General features: G+C 49.4%; 10 protein-coding genes across 10 annotated transcripts; 4 read left to right on the top strand and 6 right to left on the bottom strand.

Moving 5' to 3' along the window:
* Nucleotides 1-115: 115 nt before the first annotated feature.
* On the top strand, nt 116-1,514 carry AA0111_g8308 (hypothetical protein; the record flags this gene model as incomplete). Its single annotated transcript, XM_028654741.1, has 2 exons — nt 116-1,051; nt 1,260-1,514. The coding sequence occupies 2 exons, from the start codon at nt 116-118 to the stop codon at nt 1,512-1,514; spliced, it is 1,191 nt and encodes a 396-aa protein (XP_028504123.1).
* A 397-nt stretch (nt 1,515-1,911) lies between these two features.
* On the bottom strand, nt 1,912-2,601 carry AA0111_g8309 (hypothetical protein; the record flags this gene model as incomplete). Its single annotated transcript, XM_028654742.1, has 2 exons — nt 1,912-2,371; nt 2,420-2,601. The coding sequence occupies 2 exons, from the start codon at nt 2,599-2,601 to the stop codon at nt 1,912-1,914; spliced, it is 642 nt and encodes a 213-aa protein (XP_028504122.1).
* Nucleotides 2,602-2,973: 372 nt separating this feature from the next.
* Nucleotides 2,974-3,630, top strand: AA0111_g8310 (hypothetical protein; the record flags this gene model as incomplete). Its single annotated transcript, XM_028654744.1, has 1 exon — nt 2,974-3,630. One exon carries the CDS (start codon nt 2,974-2,976, stop codon nt 3,628-3,630), a length of 657 nt encoding a protein of 218 aa, XP_028504221.1.
* A 1,108-nt stretch (nt 3,631-4,738) lies between these two features.
* On the bottom strand, nt 4,739-5,211 carry AA0111_g8311 (hypothetical protein; the record flags this gene model as incomplete). Its single annotated transcript, XM_028654745.1, has 2 exons — nt 4,739-4,835; nt 4,895-5,211. 2 exons carry the CDS (start codon nt 5,209-5,211, stop codon nt 4,739-4,741), a joined length of 414 nt encoding a protein of 137 aa, XP_028504222.1.
* Nucleotides 5,212-6,061: 850 nt separating this feature from the next.
* On the bottom strand, nt 6,062-6,490 carry AA0111_g8312 (hypothetical protein; the record flags this gene model as incomplete). The annotated part of the gene is made up of 1 exon (XM_028654746.1): nt 6,062-6,490. The coding sequence occupies one exon, from the start codon at nt 6,488-6,490 to the stop codon at nt 6,062-6,064; it is 429 nt and encodes a 142-aa protein (XP_028504219.1).
* Nucleotides 6,491-7,659: 1,169 nt separating this feature from the next.
* Nucleotides 7,660-9,619, bottom strand: AA0111_g8313 (Arylsulfatase; the record flags this gene model as incomplete). The annotated part of the gene is made up of 5 exons (XM_028654747.1): nt 7,660-8,010; nt 8,063-8,659; nt 8,708-9,021; nt 9,068-9,229; nt 9,286-9,619. 5 exons carry the CDS (start codon nt 9,617-9,619, stop codon nt 7,660-7,662), a joined length of 1,758 nt encoding a protein of 585 aa, XP_028504220.1.
* Nucleotides 9,620-10,524: 905 nt separating this feature from the next.
* On the bottom strand, nt 10,525-12,278 carry AA0111_g8314 (hypothetical protein; the record flags this gene model as incomplete). Its single annotated transcript, XM_028654748.1, has 4 exons — nt 10,525-11,219; nt 11,281-12,098; nt 12,150-12,166; nt 12,219-12,278. The coding sequence occupies 4 exons, from the start codon at nt 12,276-12,278 to the stop codon at nt 10,525-10,527; spliced, it is 1,590 nt and encodes a 529-aa protein (XP_028504225.1).
* Nucleotides 12,279-12,806: 528 nt separating this feature from the next.
* Nucleotides 12,807-14,550, top strand: AA0111_g8315 (hypothetical protein; the record flags this gene model as incomplete). The annotated part of the gene is made up of 3 exons (XM_028654749.1): nt 12,807-13,617; nt 13,672-13,969; nt 14,046-14,550. The coding sequence occupies 3 exons, from the start codon at nt 12,807-12,809 to the stop codon at nt 14,548-14,550; spliced, it is 1,614 nt and encodes a 537-aa protein (XP_028504226.1).
* A 779-nt stretch (nt 14,551-15,329) lies between these two features.
* On the top strand, nt 15,330-16,412 carry AA0111_g8316 (hypothetical protein; the record flags this gene model as incomplete). Its single annotated transcript, XM_028654750.1, has 4 exons — nt 15,330-15,679; nt 15,725-15,802; nt 15,850-15,931; nt 16,005-16,412. The coding sequence occupies 4 exons, from the start codon at nt 15,330-15,332 to the stop codon at nt 16,410-16,412; spliced, it is 918 nt and encodes a 305-aa protein (XP_028504223.1).
* Nucleotides 16,413-17,250: 838 nt separating this feature from the next.
* On the bottom strand, nt 17,251-18,504 carry AA0111_g8317 (hypothetical protein; the record flags this gene model as incomplete). The annotated part of the gene is made up of 1 exon (XM_028654751.1): nt 17,251-18,504. The coding sequence occupies one exon, from the start codon at nt 18,502-18,504 to the stop codon at nt 17,251-17,253; it is 1,254 nt and encodes a 417-aa protein (XP_028504224.1).
* Between the last annotated feature and the right edge of the window lie 132 nt (nt 18,505-18,636).

An 18,636-nucleotide genomic window follows, 5' to 3' on the forward strand; every position in this document is an offset into this window, starting at 1 on the left:
ACGTCTCCATTTCTGGGCACCTGCAGTATATAGTGCTTGGGTACATTAGTGCGGCTCTGTAGCAAAAAGTAGTTCCTTCATCCCTCCCCGACTTGCTTCCAAAGACTACGGCAACATGGTCCTCGCACCCATCGAACGTCTCCCCGTCGAGCTTCTGCAACCCATCTTCATTGCCGCTGGCCATAGTATTGCGCTGATCGAAGCATCTACCTACATCGCAGCACGACTTTCATCTGAATACATCTATCACTCGACGTGTAACTACTACCTGACTGACGTGCGAGGCACACGCGCCGAGCTTTCGGCAGTACAAACCTACATCTTCGCCAGCAAATGGATGACATGGTCTTTCTTCAAGTCTTGGATCATGCGACGGTATGGTTCCGCGGGATGCCTCTGTGGACGGACGCCGATAGAAGGCTGCTTCGATGCGCAGTGGCCGCCGAACTTTGAAGATACCTCACAGATGCTGTTCTCTCGGAGTCACCTACCTCAGCTTTCTATAGTGAAAGGACGCATCCCAAAGAAGCTATTGTCAGGCCCCTGGACCCGGGATAAGATCGAGTTCCTGCGATTCTTGCTCTGGATCACTGCTATGACGGTCGATTGGATGAATCCAGAGACTGCGCAAGTGGCCATCGACGGCAGAAAGCAGGCCATGCTAGATCGAAATCTTGAGGCCGTGGAGCTGTTCAATCACAATCGTCGCTTGGGTAGACCTGCAGATTTGAGAACGGTACTGTTCGCTGTCATGCACGCTGGTTGCGACCGGTCCATCGTATACGACACACTGCTCGCTGCAAATATGTGGTACGGAAGGGAGACTGCGCGATGTTCTGCCGAGCTTCATAAGTGGTGCAAGTCTCGGATAGCTAATGGCGATCCGAAAGGTCGATGGCTCCAGAAAAAGCTTTGGGAGTCTTGCATTCTTGATCACCGGGGGGACGCAGAGACCCGTGAACACGTTCGGCAACATTTGGACCCTACAACCGAAGCTTACGAAGGAGGACCTGAAGACATGTTTACTACGCATAAGCTTCGTTGGAACGAGGTATGTTCTTCTTTTTCCTCGTGGCGCCGTCAGTCACTCGTCGGCTACATGCTACAGCTGGCTACTCTTTACGTGAACCGAATAAACCAAAGGCATTCGATCACTTGCCGCTACAAAATGCAAGAAATACCATAGCATGTGATCAGCTACCATAGCGGCTCTTTTAGCACCACTCCCGGTATGACATCTCGAGCTAAGCAATTTACAGGTGAACCCGCACCGAGGATGGCTCATGGCGAGATCGACGGGTCAAGACTGCCAGACCATCAACCACAACATCAGATGGCCCGATGTCATTCGCTCACCGGGTTATCGTATGTACCGGGGTCATGTCTGCGCTCGTCGTCTATTTTGCTGGGTCGAACATAATGGAGCTTCGCGAACCATCGAGCTCTGGCTTGCACCGCCCGCCTCCCGTAACATTCCTGCAGAAATTCTACGTCATCGTACCCAGTCCAAATAGACTCACAGAGCTACTGGTATAATAGATCAGGCCATATTGGTGGCTGGCGTCAAACCTCTATCCCATCTTTGCTTGCTATTACTTGAAGTAAACTGAGATTTGATTCCAGAGTTATCGCTTATTTGTATAGTCCGTTGTCATGCTGCGTCTCGACAACGACGGAAGGTATCTCAAGAGAGGAAGTTAAGCGAGTCCTGGTCACACTCGTACAAAAACAGTCGCAAGTGCGGAGGCTGCCGTGAGAGGGCACGGCATCAGTTGCAGGATATATGGCTCGGCATGTGAGTTCCTCAGACAAAGAATCGTAAACACGAACGAGGCAGGTAGTTGATATCTACTCGTTCAACTAGCCAAGGGGACGGAAAACGCTCCTATCTGTCTACGTGGGGCTTGGAAACTACAGCTTGCTCGCATTCTCACGGCCAACAAAACCATCAATAGGTCTAAGTTTTACCACTACTGCTCCGTCTTTTCGCCCATCTATCAAAAAGTCTTGATATTCGGCAAAGGCATCCCAACTCTGCAGCACAGCTTCGACCCGCGTACTGTTCGCTTCCTGATCTTCAACAACAGTGAATGCGGATACGCCTTTTACGCTCTTCATCACAATAGATGACATTTCGCGCCACCTCTCTTTGTCTTTGGTCGAAAGCTCAGATTTCGAGGGGATGTTCACAAGGACGACAGCGGGATTTGATGAGACTGGTATCGGCATCCCTGAAGATTTATTCACAATCACCTTTGAGTTGTGGACTTCCGGTGGTTGAGCGAGGATATCTCCGGTTGTAAATAGTTGGATTAGATCTTGGACGGGCTTGGCGGCCAAGTGCGCGTCGCTTGCTTCTTGATTCGCGTATCTGGTATGGTCAGCATCTGCAATTCTCAACATTGTTCTTCCAACCTACTCCTCGATCATGTATATCTCGGTGCCTAAGCTATCGTTTACCGGTAATGCGCACACATATTGTAGAACGTGTGGCTCATGTGGTGTCGTGTATTCAATGATGTTGTGAAACGCATCGATGGCTTTCTGCCGCGCAACCGAGTCCTTGAAGACGAGCCTTGCGGTGGTGAGAATAGCTGTCATCATGTACCAGACAATGCAAATGTACCGGCTACGACATGAAATGTTTGTGGGCGTTCCTGATGTATGTATATGAACCCCGCAAGTTCGGGATACCAGTTCCGAAATTCGGAATAGCTGACCCGTACCTGTAGCGAATTACCAAGAGCTCTTTGCCTGGATATTTACATATCATGCATCTTGAAAATAATGAATTTGGGATAGAATCATCAGACCTGCAACTGTTAAGATGGTGAGAAGCATGGGAATTGGAGTCATCCCACACGTCGGCACGTGGTTTCGCGTGTCTTGACGTCATCATCCGGCTATCCATGAACATCACTGAACGCGCTTCCTTCAGCTGACAATCTTCTACCATCCGCAACTAACCATCCCATGTTCCTCCCCCACTACCTCCGCACGGTCAAGCCAACACTTACAGCTCCATGGCGCGCATATTCGTCGTTTAATCGCACAAGTTCCATCCCTTTCAACTTCTTCTCCGGCTTCGCAGTGGCACACATGGCGTCCGCGTCCCTTGACACATCGCCCTTCCCTTCGACATCATACAAACCAAAGTATGATACCTGGCCGTACGATGACTCGGACTTCGTTCGCTACGATGAAAATGACGATGGCATGTTCTACCGCCAATCGCGATTAGTTACGCACATCGATGATCCAAGCATAGCGCGATTGACGCAGTACTACGACACCGTGTTGCCGAAAACTGGGCGGATAATGGATATGTGCACGAGCTGGAAGAGCTTTTACCCGTCCTCGGTCAAGGAAGCGATACAGAAAAAGGACTTGGAGGTCTATGGTGTGGGGCTCAATGCGGAGGAGATGGCGCTGAATGGCGTGTTCATGGGACCGGATCGCTGGCGCGTTATGGATCTGAACAAGCCGCCGCACGATGTACGTGCTGCGTGGGACGGAGGAAAGGATATGCAATTTGATGCAGTGACGTGCGTGGTTAGTATCGACTACTTGAATAAACCACTTGAGGTTTGTCGAAAGCTTCTGGAAGCTACGCATGAGGGTGGTATGTAACATCCATGTCCTCCTGCACCCGAAGAAAATACTAATCTCATACCCCGTTCTTCCTTTAGGTACCGTTCACCTTGTCATAAGCAACCGCTGTTTCCCTAACAAGGTGGTCAGGAGGTGGATGATGCTTGATGAGCGGTCGAGACTAGAGTTTGTTGGCGATTACCTTCACTTCGCGGGCTGGAAAGATGTGGAGATTGTGGATCTCTGTGCGAGGGATGAGAGTGGGATGAGGGTTACGGACGATCAAGGGACGGTGATGTTAAGGAGTCCGTATCTACCGGATCATCTGGATCCATTGTGGGTTGTCAGGGCGAGGAGGGAGACTTCAGGCACAGCTAAAGAGTAGTAGCGTAGATGCCGAGCTGAGCTTTCAGGGAGTCATGAGTCCCGTATCCGCGCTGGTCGCTCGGCCGCAACACACTACCCATAGGAAAAAGCTGTTTCCCACTCGCTAGCGCCATTCCGCCCTCACTGTGGCATTCGTATCACGTACATCCATCTCTGAACGTGCCTATAGTATAGCGTCAGGTAAGGTCGTGTGTCACGCGCATGGACACTGCAGTCAATTTCTAATCCCTACGTTACTCACGAACTTAGACCTCTAGTCTGGGAACGCATTCACCTAAGATATTTGTCCGGAGCAGGCACTGTAAAAAGACGCCCGGTAACTCGGTTTGAGCTAAGGCGATCGAGCTCCTTAGGAAATCATAGAAAGCTATCTCTTCTACCAAGAGTTGTATAACGCACGAAGAAATCAGACCAAGGACATTGCGTAGATCTTCAAAACTCGCACTTGTAGAGCCCTTGATGGTCATATTCCTGGTAACAACGCCGGTTGTTGGCAGCTTGATAGTATCCGAGGCTGATACAAACACCACAACGATGCCTCCAAGCTTTACTGTGGTCATAGCAGCTTCGACCGTCGACTAAGCATCAGCGAAGTCTATGACGACATCGAAGTGTTGGGTTAGGAGCTGACTTAGGCTTGTGGCGCTTTCAGCAGCGCCTATTGTGATCGCTTTCTCGATTCTACAGCTTTAGATATATATTAAGAGGTATTTAAGAAACACGAAACTATAGACGTACAATAAGAGACAATTAATAGGTCTTAAATCGTATCGTCGGCTCGATTTAACCTCTTGTGAACCTCGATCCACTTCGTACCAACCTTTTCGAATCCTTGTTGTATATCCAAGTGATATAAGCTGTGGTGACATTAGTGTGTGTGTTCCATCGCTCTGGTCTATGTTCATGATATGCTTACGGGATGATGTGGACTGTTGAAGGTTGAGAGCACTCCCAGTCGCAGTAGGATGGTCTACCAAACTGTGTCACCAAAGCTTTTGGGTACCATACACCATCATTTTCACTCATGTAGACAGATATCGGAGGCAATATGAAATTTCTTATTGTCCTGAAGATCTTGACCAGATCGTCGTAATGATGGCGCAACTGAATGATAAGCAAGTCGAACCGTTCAGAATCCAGTAACCGCTCAGAATCCAGAATCGTGTTATCAAGGTTGTTGTTCTCCAGGTCATCAGTATCTGTAGACTGGAGTCGGTTATTCGCGAGGAACATGCGTAAGTGAAAGTGTGCTAAGTCGGACCACACAGCTCGCACAGCTTCCAGAAGACGACTTCTTTCGGAAGGAGATTCTGGTATCGGGTCCATTCCCATCTCTTTTCGCAAGATGATCCATGCTTCAATCATCTCAAGATGTATGACGCCTTCTATTTCTTTCATCCAAAGAGCTGCCGCGTCAAGAAAGACGTTTTTGATAGACCCCATATAATCGATCCTACTGAGATCTGCACCATTTCGCACCTGCGGAACCTGAATGGCAGTAACGATCATAGCCATCACTGCATCTTGGAAAACGTCGTGTACTGAACTCTCATAGCGAACAATTGGCCTATTCTCACGTTTTACCACGCCTTGAAGGGCATACACTTTGTCTCTAGGGTTCTCGCATCCGCTCGTACCAAAGGCGTGAAGAAGACTTGGGTAGGTGAATTGTTTGTCAGATAAAGCATGTCGAGTAAGCCAGATCACTTGCGGCGGCACGAACAGCGCCGCTTCTGGGTAAAGACGCTCCAGGCCTGATGAGCAGAAACGTCTTAATTCTTCCCAGGAAAGTAGTGTTTCACCGCATATGACGCGAATGTAGCGGGCCAGCATAATCTCTTGGACGATCTAGAGTCGAAGCCAGTAAGGACTTTCGAAGAAGCGTTGCAAGGCAGGTCCGGAAAGTTCGTTTTTTGAGCTCCCATCGCCGGAGACAGAGATCGATTTGTTGTCCTGATGTGCTACCTTATCGCGACTTAGTTTTCTGCAGTTCCCTGGTCTTTCTGTAGCAGAGTCATGATCGTAGTAGTGTCTGAAGTTGGCTTTGATTGTCTTCATCGCCAATTCGATGCAGTTGTCAGATTTACCAAGCCACACGTAGACGTAGCTTGCTCTTCGGTAGATCCGACATCATTTCGACCTGGTGATTCCGTTCCTCGACAATAGACTGATCAATACAAATCTGATCGATCCAAAGCCATTGCGTCTCGTTTTCGTAGTTACTACAATCTTGAAACCGATAGAGGCGTGCCCGAAAGGCTTTGAGGAAATCGTAGAGATTCTGTCGTACAAGGAAGGATTGGTTGTTCACGGCGATCTTTTGAACAGGATCTGGTGCACCCCAGGTGTATGACAAAGCCCGATACTCGGGCGTTTTGTTGGATTGGAGATTGACACGCTTCAGTTTGCACGTGATTAGGCCATCAGCCTCGGGAATGACGCAGATAAGACGGATCTCCTGCGAAAGGCGATTGACTGATTCATGTACGAATATGACTTCTGAGTCAGTCATGGCCGTTATTCAGCCGTCGGGGATCGAGACAAGGGTTGCTTTCGAAGTGTTGGTCGTGATGAAGAACAATAGCAATCGGCTGCTAAAGAACGGCACCAGGCAGAAGAGGGGTGTCACCTGTTGTGATTGGCAAGATGCAGCATTATGTAAGCAAGGCTGAACGTCATACTGCTTTCACTGCCATCCTCACGCTCGCTGCACTTATATTCAACAATTATCAAATATCCAAGCACCATGCCACTCTTTAAAGAGCCGAAGGAACCTGACCGTAACGTTGCAGCCAAGCAATCGGCGATGTAAGCAAGCAGTAGGCCCCATTCGTCGTGTATTTGCACTAGCTAAATGTATTCCAGCTCTAGCCCCAATTCAAGAGAATCATCTTTCTTCCGTTTACCCGCTGAGCTGTGCAAAGAGATCTACATTTATGTGAATGAAGCAGAATGCTGGGGCGCTAATGTATCGGAGAATCGTATACGCCCGGGCATACTCGCACGAGCGAACACCTCGCATCCACGGAACTTAGCGCTAGTGTGCCATCAATTGCGTGCCGAGACGACATATCTACCGTATACTTTCACATCATGTTTGTACGGCGGCATTTTCTACTCTGAAAAAACTCGAGTAGAAGTAATCTGTCTATGAATGGAGCAAGAGAGTGCGTGGGGATGGGGACATTTGGGCTGTAAAGAAGCAAGGTTGAGGGGAATCCGGTCAGTACACTACAACACTTGGCGCGCCCTGCCATATCTTCAGACATTAGAACGCCTGATCATCTGAATCGGGATATCGAAGACAGATGATGACATACCCGCAAATGGCATAGACTCGACACCTGCGAAGATGTTGTTGCAGAATGATTGGGAAGAGATGACGACGACTACCATGCATAGGCTCGGCCGGCGACCAGACATCAAGGTTGTGTTCGAGTATGGGTACGTTTAATGGCGAGGTGTGTGAACTGAGGAACGTGAAAACTCTCACACTATGCTACGAATGGAGGAAGTTTCTTCGGGCGATTACATCTGCGATGGGTATCCTACATGGAAGTGCAATAAGCTATGCTTTGCGCATTTCAATGTAAATCCTTTCTTTGATGATAGATCAAGTTAACGTATCTTCAACAGTCTCTACTATAGAGAAACATCAACCAGGATCTCTAGACTTTTGTCTTATGTCCAGTCGCTCCAGTGGCTGCCCTGCATATAACTATAACTATCATCAACGTATGGCAGGACATGCTGGGGACCCTCGAGACTAGGAAAGTAGCCTAACGCACAAGCATCATATCTGATTTTATGCTGATTGGCATAGAACTCGTCGAACTCCGGGTTCATAGCCTCCCTAAGCGATTGCACATCGCCCCGTGGGTGGATCAAGGGCCAGGGTTTTGTGCAGACCTCGCCCTTGCACGACTTTGTGACCATGAGCAGGGTATCTAGGCGGATCCAGAGCCTTTGGATGTCAAGACCGTTGCTAGCAATGTTGGTATTCCAGAGGTTGTTCATCTGTGACGGGTCGGTCTAAATGTCGTTAATCATTTGTGCCTTTTCGTTCGAGCTGAGTTTTACGTACCTTCATATCATAGAGTTCATGTTCACCAGTACACCAAACAGTATAGGACAGATCGTAGTCATTGGCCACGACGCGTAAGGACTTGTAAGTATTGTTTGCTCGAGGTACAGGCGAACTGTACATGCCTTCGTCCAGGTTCTCGCCCCAGAATTCGATATTAACGTGCTCATGGCGTACGTTAGCATAGTCTTTCTCAGTGATCGGCATTGGAGTTCCGTCAAATTGCTTGAGGAGAGGTATCCTTGCGAGAGAGAATAGAGTTGGTACGATGTCTGTGTGAGTGGTTGGCGAATCGACAGTCGCGCCCTCTGGCACACCAGGGCCTCGAATAAACATCGGAACGCCGATATCTTCTTCTATGGCACAAGCCTTTCCAGGAGGTAGTCTGTGCTGACCGATGTGATAACCGTTGTCGCTAGTGTAGATGACGTAAGTGTTGTCAAGAAGGCCCATGGCTTCCAGTCTCTCGAACATAGCATCAACAAGATCATCCACTGCTGCTAAAGTAGCAAGACGGAGACGATAATACTCGTCATTATACTCTACAACAGTGCTGTTCTGTTGTGGCAGCTCCGCGATGAAGCTTGCACCACTAGTCTGTGCTCTTGTTAGCGATATCACGCGTCGACGAGACGTTGAGCGTACCTTGTTTGGATTGAAGTTGTCAGTACGAGGTACCTTTACCCCGTGGTATAAATCTTTGTGATGCAGTGCTGGCACTGGTGGGTTGAAGGTCGGCAAAGCACCTGGCGAAGTAGGTTGGACTGTTTCAGCATGTGGTCCGATGGGCATCACACCGAGAAAGAATGGAGCATCTGAAGACGCAGCATCTTCCAAGAACCCAAGGGCTTTCGATGAAATCAGATCTGTAGAATAATTACCGGGGTAGCTCCTAGGTGGATCTTGATTTCGCTGCAAGGTTGCATTGTTGTAGTTGTATGTGTAGGGATCAAGCAGAACTGAGATGGTCAGAACTCACAATACGTCATCGTTCGAGGAACTTACAATCCGAACCAGTCCAGCCCTTGGGGAACGGCTTGTTCCAAGTTGAAGTACTATGAGCATTCATTAACTTTCCAGTGTAGTAGGTGTTATAGCCCGCTTGCTGGAGCCACACAGGCAGATAGCGGTCGTTGAGTCCTTCTTGGATGAACTTTGGGTAACCACCTATCGTAGACTTTGGATCAGTTTGATTTGCGAAGTGTTGTACAGGAATTCCTTACCGAAGGGCGGCTGGATATCAGTCACATTGGTGTTGTGACCAGCCATACCAGTCCAAAGAGAGACACGGGAGGGGCAACATTGCGCCATGGTGACAAAATGCTTAGAGTAGAAAGTTCCCTTGTCTCTAAAATGCTTCAGAACGGCAGGTTGATAATCCAGCGAGTTCAGATGTAGATCTTGATCGTCGGTCATGATCATGACGAAGTTTGGTCTCTTCGTTCTATTATGATATCCTTCTTGAGATATCGGTGGAGGCTGGTTTATCTGCGTCGCGAAGGCCTGTGCGATGATAGTGCTGCCCACAACATACAGGATAACGTACGGACGCAACATTTTGGAAAAATCTTTCTGACTAGCTGGAATTGGTCGTATTCTATTCTAGCTGGAGCACAAGGCAACATGGATTTGTACACAATGAGGATTCTTTGCATATGTATTGTTCCAATGTTGTGCGCGTCGTGTCTTTAACTTAGAGAGCAAGGCATTTTCGGAATGTGGGGATTAAGAAGATGGTGCGAGAACGTTGTTCGCATCTTCCCATAGCACCGATACTTGATGTGGAGCAAACCCGATGTACCCCAGATTTAGTCCAGATGGAAATAGTACTAACACATATTACGAGTGGCCAATTAACAAATTTCCGAGTCTCGGCTACAAGCATCCTTATGGTTCCTGGTTTAGGTTCCGATGGCATTAGACCGGAGCCTTTTATGACTCCGTGCGTGCAAGGGAGGTAGTGTGCAGATCGTCTTCATATTAACCGGCGGTTAATGTTTTGGAAGGAAGTACGCAATTATCACAAGAGGCTACGCTTAGAAGGCTATTGTATAGGTACACTCACGCTGATAGCTGGGTCAGGGCTGGGGTGAGGTTAGGTTACCTGGAGAGGTAATTACTAGGCTGTGGTGAAACCACATATCACCTGTCCCCCAAGTAACCCGACCTCAACCCCAACCCGACCCATTAACCGGCGTAGTCTAGTGTCGAGGAAATTCGTAGCAGAACACGGCCCGTGAACATTACTGCTGGTGTCCACGCGTGAGGTCTAGTCTGAGCCAAGACACCCTGTCTTGCAAAGTTGCCGGACGACGTGCGTACCTCCTACTGACAACCAGATGACTCTGCATGTGTTGTGGGAAGACGGTTTCCATAGTGGAATTACTCTAGGCTGAGGACTTATTTCGGAGTTTAGAGGTCGGTCGTCGCTTGAATGATCTACTTGTGCATAACTTAAACCTTCAAACCTCCTCCATCCTCACACTCGAGTTCTTCTCTTCAGCTGATCCTACCTGTGTACTCTCGCGCTCTCGTGTTCCAGTACCTTCTCCAATTGCACCTCCATATCCACTTGCCAGTATTCTCTCCCTAACATCCTCCTTCGCGAATAAAACATCGATCTCCTCAAGGCTCTTGCCTCCCGTCTCAGGACACATGAACCATACGAATGGCATCGCGAGCCAGTTAAACACGAGCATCCAGATCCAAATCTTCCACCCAACTGCCTCGAGCGCAATTCCACCCGCGAATACGGTAAGAAAGCTGAAGAGCCATTCTCCGAAGGCGCCAGCTGCACCACCGATGTGCCTTTGTTGGAGAGGTGCAATTTCAGGACCATAAAGCCAAGGCACACCAACCCAGCCATATCCGAACACCATATTCCAAATGCAGATGATAGCCGCTGCGCCCCACTGTGTGCCGAGTGTAGGTCTTGGGAGGCCAATGAGTGCTACAAAGACCGTCATGAGAAGCGCGAGAACCAAGGCGGACCAGAACATTATGCTTTGACGGCCAAAACGTTCGATCGTTGCTGGGAGAAGATATGTGCCGAGGGCGAACATAGTATTCATGACGGCTGAGAGAAGTTGTGCGAGGAAGTCGGAAAGACCGACATTCTTGAATATGACAGCAGAATAATAAACTGACAAATTGATACCTGTGTTGATCTCTGTTAGCATCTCATTTCAGATATAGAATGGTTGATTGGAAATGCATACCCATCATCTGTTGGATTGAAAGCACAAGGAAGGATATCCTGATCCGTCTACCAACTCTCAAATCTGTGTTGTCCCAGAATAGGGTCCAGAGATTAAACTTCGTGCCTTCTTCTGCATCTGTTTCGAGCTCAATCGATCTCATGATCTCCTCCTTCATCCGATAGACATCCGAATGATCTAGAGGCTTATTATGTAACTTGGCAAGCACATCATCTCCTTCTGCCTCACGGCCCTTGGCATAGTACCATCTCGGCGTGTCCGGTAAAAAGAACATAACGGACCCGGAAGCCATCGCAAAGAAAGCCTGAAAAGCGATTGGAAATCGCCAAGAGACTTGATTCGTCATGCGCGTGAAGCCGAAGTCAATCCAATATGCGATTGGTATGCCGCTGATCAGCAATGCACATGTAAATGCCACTTCTGGGCCACGTTCTCCCGCCTCGATAGACATTTCTGCCATATACGTGGGAACAGTGCAGGATATGAATCCAATTCCGAAGCCGCAAAGGATACGCCCTGCGATAATCTGCCCGACGGACCAAGAACTGGCTTGTATGACTGCACCCACAACAACGAAGGCGTTACCGAGGAGAATGATGTTGCGACGACCGAGAGGCATGCCAATGATAGAGACGATGAGGCAACAGATGGTGGCGGCAAGGGTATACGAGGATGCAATCATTGGAATGACGTATGTGCCAGTAGGATACTGAAGGTATGTTAGCTGTTGGAAGCCGAAACATGTTGGGTCACTGACGCCCATAGCTTTAAGAAAGGCATCTGTGCCTTGCACCCCACCCAAAACACCAGCATCATAGCTAGAAAATTCAGCATCCGCTTTGGCGTAGCGATTGTCGAGGCAGTATTACCCGTAGAGCATGAAAGACTATGTTCACTTGTAAGTAAGAACGAAACAGAATGCAACACATCTTGCATACCACACCACAACTCATCCGCATCAAGCGGTACATAGTTCGTCCTTTGATGAATCCAAGCATTTTGATTGACAGATTACGTTTCGTAGATTACGTTGGCTCGAGCAAAGCAGTACCACATCCATTTCTTATACCTGAACACCCCATACCGGCATATATCTGTTTTTGGTCTAGTACGAATCTGGGGTAATCGTCAGTCCTGCATGGGACTAGCGCGTGTCAAGACTAGCGCACATCCCCGCATTCTGATCAACGGGATTCAAATTCCGTGGGACTTGAAGAGCTGTGGTTTGGATTCCGTATCGCTACGTAGAGGGGGGATGCGCATCCATATTGGTTATGTCTGGGCTTCATGGGAATCAGGTAATTCGCACAGCAGCGGGGTGGCGACCTACCTGTAATGGGTGGTTGTGCAGATCTAGTTGCTTTTAAAAGCGCGCGAGACGTGCTCAGCTTGACACGAGAGCGAATTGTTTGTTCTCACGTTCTCTCATCATCTTTCGTCTTTTGGCGCCCCATCCATGCAGCATGTCGTCTCCCAACGTAATTGTTATCGGCGCTGGACCGTCTGGTATTTCTATGGCGCACACGATGAAGCACAAGCTGGGGTTCACCGATTTCACCATTTATGAGAAGCTCGACGGAGTGGGCGGGACATGGCGTACAAACACGTATCCAGGTGTTGGCTGCGACGTGCCTACAATCCTGTACTCGTTTGCCTTCAACCTCAACCCAAATTGGTCCAAGGAGTTGTGCGACGGCCCCGAGATCTTGGAGTACATGGAAGCCACCGTCGATAAGTATGACTTGCGAGCGCACATGGAGTTCTCTATCGAGTGCTTGGGCGCGAACTGGAACGAAGAGACCAAGAAGTGGGATGTGCGCTTCAAGGATCTCAAGACAAAGACTGAATTTGTGCGCTGCGCTGCGGTCTTCATTTCCGCTGTCGGCGGCATCTCGTATCCCAGGGACGTCAAGTTTCCAGGAATGGAGAAATTCAAAGGGGCCATGTTCCATACAGCTCGTTGGGATCACTCATACGACTACGAAGGCAAGCGAATGGCCATTATTGGAAACGGATGCTCAGCAGCGCAAGTCGTCCCCGCAGTGGTCAAGGATGTAGCGTCAATCAAACAGTATGCGAGGTCGGCGCAATGGTATCATGAGCGACCAAATCGGAACTTCAGCAAAGTTGAAACATGGGCGTTTCGCTATGTTCCGCTATGGGAGAGATGGAAAAGATTGCAATTGTTTCTGGAGAACGATGATCTTGTCACGACATACATGCCTGGTGCTGAAGCAACAACAAAGCGGGCCAAGGTCGAGGACCATGCAAAGCGCTACATTTTCTCACGGGCGCCGAAAAAGTATCACAATGTCTTGGTTCCAAACTTTCCGCTAGGTAAGGAATGCACAGACCCTCAAGCACCGGCCTTGCTAACAATTGATCTGTCAGGCTGCAAGCGTCGCATCTTCGACCCTAATTACCTCGACGCTCTCAATGAACCAAATCTGGAACTCCTACCTGAAGGAATCCGAGAGTTTGATGAGACAGGTATAGTCAGCGAGTCAGGAAGAAAGGAGGAGTTTGATGTCATAGTCCTAGCAACGGGATTCCAAGTCCAGCGGTTCCTCACTCCAATGGAAGTCTTCGGTAAGGGGAAGAACCGACTGAACCAACAATGGAAAGAGCAGGGCGGCGCACAAGCTTACATGGGAACCTTCGTGCACGGCTTCCCCAACTTCGCTATTCTGTAAGTTTTCCGTTCTTGTCCTTTCGTCTTTACCGACAAACCTTGCCTGAATTGCAAACTGACGAGCGCCCCAAAGATTCGGTCCCAACACTTTCCCAGCTCACAACTCCGCGCTCTTCGCGTGTGAAGTGCAGATCGAATTCGTCATGCGGAACCTCCTCGCTCCTCTGATCGATGGTAGATGCAGGGTCGTCGAAGTCAAAGCCACAGCCGAGAGCCAATGGGTCAATAGCATTCACAAGCAACTGTCAGGATCGGTTTTCCAGGCTGGCTGCTCGAACTGGTATATCAACGAACATGGCCGCAATGCTGCCAGTTGGCCAGGGTATGCGAGCACGTACTGGAAAGAGGCTTGCATTCCTCGATTCGGAGTATTCAAAACTGAGGGAGGGTCGTATTTCTGGTTTTTGAGGACTTTAAGTAGGTGGATTCGGACGGCCAGCTCCACCACATATGGTCTTGGTCTGTTGGCTATTGCTATAAGTTTGTGGAAGAGAAACGAAGGATTCCGTTCTGCTTTGATAGACGTTTTCGGAGCTGCGACTGGTCGGTTTGCGCGTCTTGTGGGACATCGGAACTAGGTGAGAATCCTATGCATGTAGATAGTCGGTCTGGAAGGTGCAAGGCTGTTAGTGATGGTTGAAGCTTGTGTATCTACGACGATTCCCCTTGATGTGCAGACTGTGATCAGTGATAGAGGAGTTGTAGACTGGCCTATTCATGCGCGATAGGATCACAGCTTACTTGGTGCTTGATTGAACCCAGTAAGCCATGGGTAGCCTGGGTCCATTGTCATATATACATTCCGATTTGGAAACTAGTTTGTTATGCCTCAGACCAGCCTACCATGAAGCCTCAACTTCAGAATCTGCAATTCGTGGTCGTCCAACGGCATATCCGTCCCCTCAGTCCGAGCCAAGATAGCACCCGACCTTCTTGTTGTGGAGTTCACCTAGCCTCTGTCATCACGTTGTCAACAGCGGCTCAAAGTAGAGCTTGAATATCGTTTACAACATGTGCATGGACTAAGTTGTGTGGTCGGTAATGCCAACGCCGATCGATCGAGGGATGCAAATAGCCGAACTGCGTTTCCATGGGGCGGAATCCTAATCCCGCGCATGATCTACCAACCCTGTACATTGACCCCGCATCACGCTACGTCGTAAAGACGGAATGCCCGCTGATACAATATTTATGATGGTTGGTGTGGGTGATTGGGGGTCTGGCCCAACATCTTGTACCAGAGACAGTTTCGTATTCCCGCAGAACCATGTCGACGCCTAAAGTTGGTCGCTGTGTAGGCGAGTTCGCAAGGTCATCAAGACCTAGGGTGCCTTGCATTCCGACCAGCAATGCTACCATGGCCTATAACCAACGAGCCGTTTTTGAAACGCGCAATCTGTACCTACAATACGCAAGACGAGGCTCTCTAGTGAGAGGTATCGCAAACATAGGTAAACCGTCTAACGTCTCTTCGAATACACCATCAGCATCTTTCAAGAACAAGGAAAATGAAGGAAACAAACGACCGCTAAGCGAAAGAATGAGCCTCGTGGGTAAGACCACCGTCATCACGGGGGGTGCTCGTGGGATAGGTCTATCTTTGGTTGAAGCTGTTGCAGAGGCGGGTGGAGATGTGGCAGTTCTCGACGTGCTAGAGAAGCCGCAGAATGATTTGTCAAATCTTGGCATCAAAGCCAAGTACTATCGGTAAGATTCCACTCGCAAATCGAGTGGCGTTTCTAATCGCGATAGTACCGATGTAACCAAGATGGACGCTTTAGAAGAAACGTTTCGCCAGATCAAAAGTGATTTTGGGCGCATCGATAACTGGTAGGTCCTTTCTGGACAGAGTATTGACTTGATGCTAAATCTGCAAGTGTCACTGCCGCAGGGATAGTGGCCGACAAGTCGTTCTTCGACCACTCTTGGGAAGAATGCGAGAAACTTCTCAAGGTCAATGTAAGCTTTCTCGATTGTACTTCTACCGTCTACTGACATTCAAGAGGTCCTTGGAACATTCTTCTGTGCACAGCTCGCCGCGAAAGTGATCAAAGACCAAGGCTCTGGTGGCAGCCTTGTGTTCATTGCTTCGATCGCATCCCACATAGCCCTTCCACTGCAACGGCTTCCCATGTATGGAGCAACCAAGGGCGCAGTGCGAGTGATGATGAAACAGCTGGCTGTTGAGCTGGCACCGCTCAAAATCCGTGTCAATACTGTTTCACCAGGATTCATCCGTACAGATATGACAGACCTCTGCGCAACGCAACAGCCAGAACTGTATTCTGTGTTTAGTTCTGCCCCGCCGATGGGACGGATTGGCGAGACGAGTGACATAACAGGCGCTGTGAACTACCTTCTGAGCGATGCATCCTCGTACACGACTGGGGCAGATATACCCATCACGGGTGGTTTAATCGCTGGACGGATTGCGAATTGAGACCGTACATAGCAACATCTTGGGTTACTAGTTGCATTGATGTCGCACAACCCATTTGTATGTATCTCCTATAGTACTGGCCAGCCTAGCTTTATCCGAATGTTGTTTGAGTGCCACGCCGAGAGTTGTCCTATACGCGCTGTTAGTAGCCTGGATGCTGATCTAGTGCTCGATCCTGAATTCGATGTCGAATTTGATAATTCCATGACCACCGCCGAAGTTCCAGAGGAGAATGGCGTCCGAGAAATTTTGATCAGTGGCTCATTCTTGCTTGTGATTGCATTGTGAAATCATGGATAGCAGTGAGAGTCGGACATGGACAAGTTGGCCTTTGCAAAGGCCAGCAGATCTGATAGAGGCGAGGAAAAACGACCAGGAACTCTGCGCAATACAGCAAAACGACAGAACATACGCCAAGATTTGGTCTATACAAGAAAATCCGCCAGTCTTCCTTTATTCGGACCCTTCCTCCTGCTCCCTCTTCCGAATATGCACCTTTAGTGGCGGTTTCTCCCACAGCCCAAAAATCTTCTGCTTCTCCCACCCGTCCATGCCCTCTCCCAACTCCAAATCAAAATTCCACACTAGCAATGCAATAATCAGCCTCATCTCCAAGAACGCCAAATTCCTTCCAATGCAATCCCGTCTACCGTAGGAAAATGGCTTATGCACATCACGGCGATCGTCATGGAATGGAGAGGAGGGATCATTGTATTCCTCCGGTAGCCAGCGTTCTGGGTGAAAGGATAGTGGATCGTGGAAGTTGAGGGGGGAGTGGTATGCGGCAAGCTGATGAACGCCGACACGTGTCTGCAATTCGTTAACAAATACCGCTTTCTTAAGTGAGAAGTAGCCGGGAGGGTGTAAACTTTACCTCGGGAGGGATCAAGTGTCCAGCAACAGGGGTTGGCGGACCGTCGTTTGTGATCCGCAATAATGCCAAAGGAATCGACGGAAAAATACGCATCGCTTCATTCAAACAAGCCAACATATACGGACAGCGTGCGTTGACCTCCTTAAAGTTGATGTCTTCAGCCTTATCAAAAGCACTGCGGACCTCCTCCGTCACCTTCTTGTATGTCGCCGGGTTCTTCAAGAGGTAGTACGTGACCCCCAGAAGCACCGTAGCCGTCGTCTCCGAGCCCGCAACCATGAGTAAATCCGCATTATGCACCAGCTCCTCATCCGTCAACTCGTGTTCCTCGCCGCGGGAGCGCAAAATGAAGTCCATGAAGTCCCCTCGATCAGCCTGTTCTTTCCCCTTGATACGGCTCATGGCGAGCGATGCAGCATACTCCTGATGCTCCTTCCTCGACTGCTGCATCTTATTTCCTAGCACCAGATTGAACAGACTCATCAACAAGGGGAACGACGTCGCCAGGACCAAAACAGGCATAATCCGTAACATGCGATCAATCTTCTCGATCCACGCATTCGACCGGCCCGTCTCCAGACCATCTAGCGACTTGCCGAAACAGAGATCGGCGATGAGATCGAACGTTGTGAGATTGTACCAACGCGCCATGTCGGCCGTCTTGCCACCAGCAGCAGAAGAAGCCGCGCCGCACTCGGAGAGACGCTGCATGAGCAGGTCAATATACACCCTAACCAACCTCTCCTGCTGCGCCAATGCCTTTTCCGAAAACGCAGGCAACATGGCCCTGCGCATACGGAAGTGGTTGCTCGCGTCCGCTGCAATGACTTGATTCGGATTCACCGAGTTTGGCGGAAAATACTTGCGCAGCTCCGCGTGGCCGTGTCCGTAAATGTCCTTCCACGCACTGGGATGGATAAATGATAGCTCATTCACACCGTGCCGTATGACTTCGCCGTGCTTGCGGTGTTCCTCCGCCATCTGCAAGTCGAGGTCGCCGCGCATGTGGCGCAGGGTGCGGGTAAAGCCAAAGGCGATCCATAGCTTTGGGCCGGGATATTTGGCCAGAGGGTGGAAATACAGGTTATAGATTATGAGGGCGAGGCTTCTGAGGATTTGGAAAAGGAGAGTGGTGCCCAGTATAATTGCGATTCCTCGTGGTGAGAGAAAGTTGAAAGAGCCGAGTTTCGCGACAACGGCTTGTAGTGCGCCTGCCATTATACGGGGGGATCTAGTATGTTGATTAGCCTGTTCAGAGCCGCTGTCAGATGTGTCGACCTTATATCTAAAGCTGAACTCGAAACGAAACTCATGTTGGGGTGAGCCGGCCACTAGCTAGTCGTGCGTATG

Source organism: Alternaria arborescens (genome assembly GCF_004154835.1).
Source record: "Alternaria arborescens strain FERA 675 chromosome Unknown contig_20, whole genome shotgun sequence".
Taxonomy (NCBI): domain Eukaryota; kingdom Fungi; phylum Ascomycota; class Dothideomycetes; order Pleosporales; family Pleosporaceae; genus Alternaria; species Alternaria arborescens.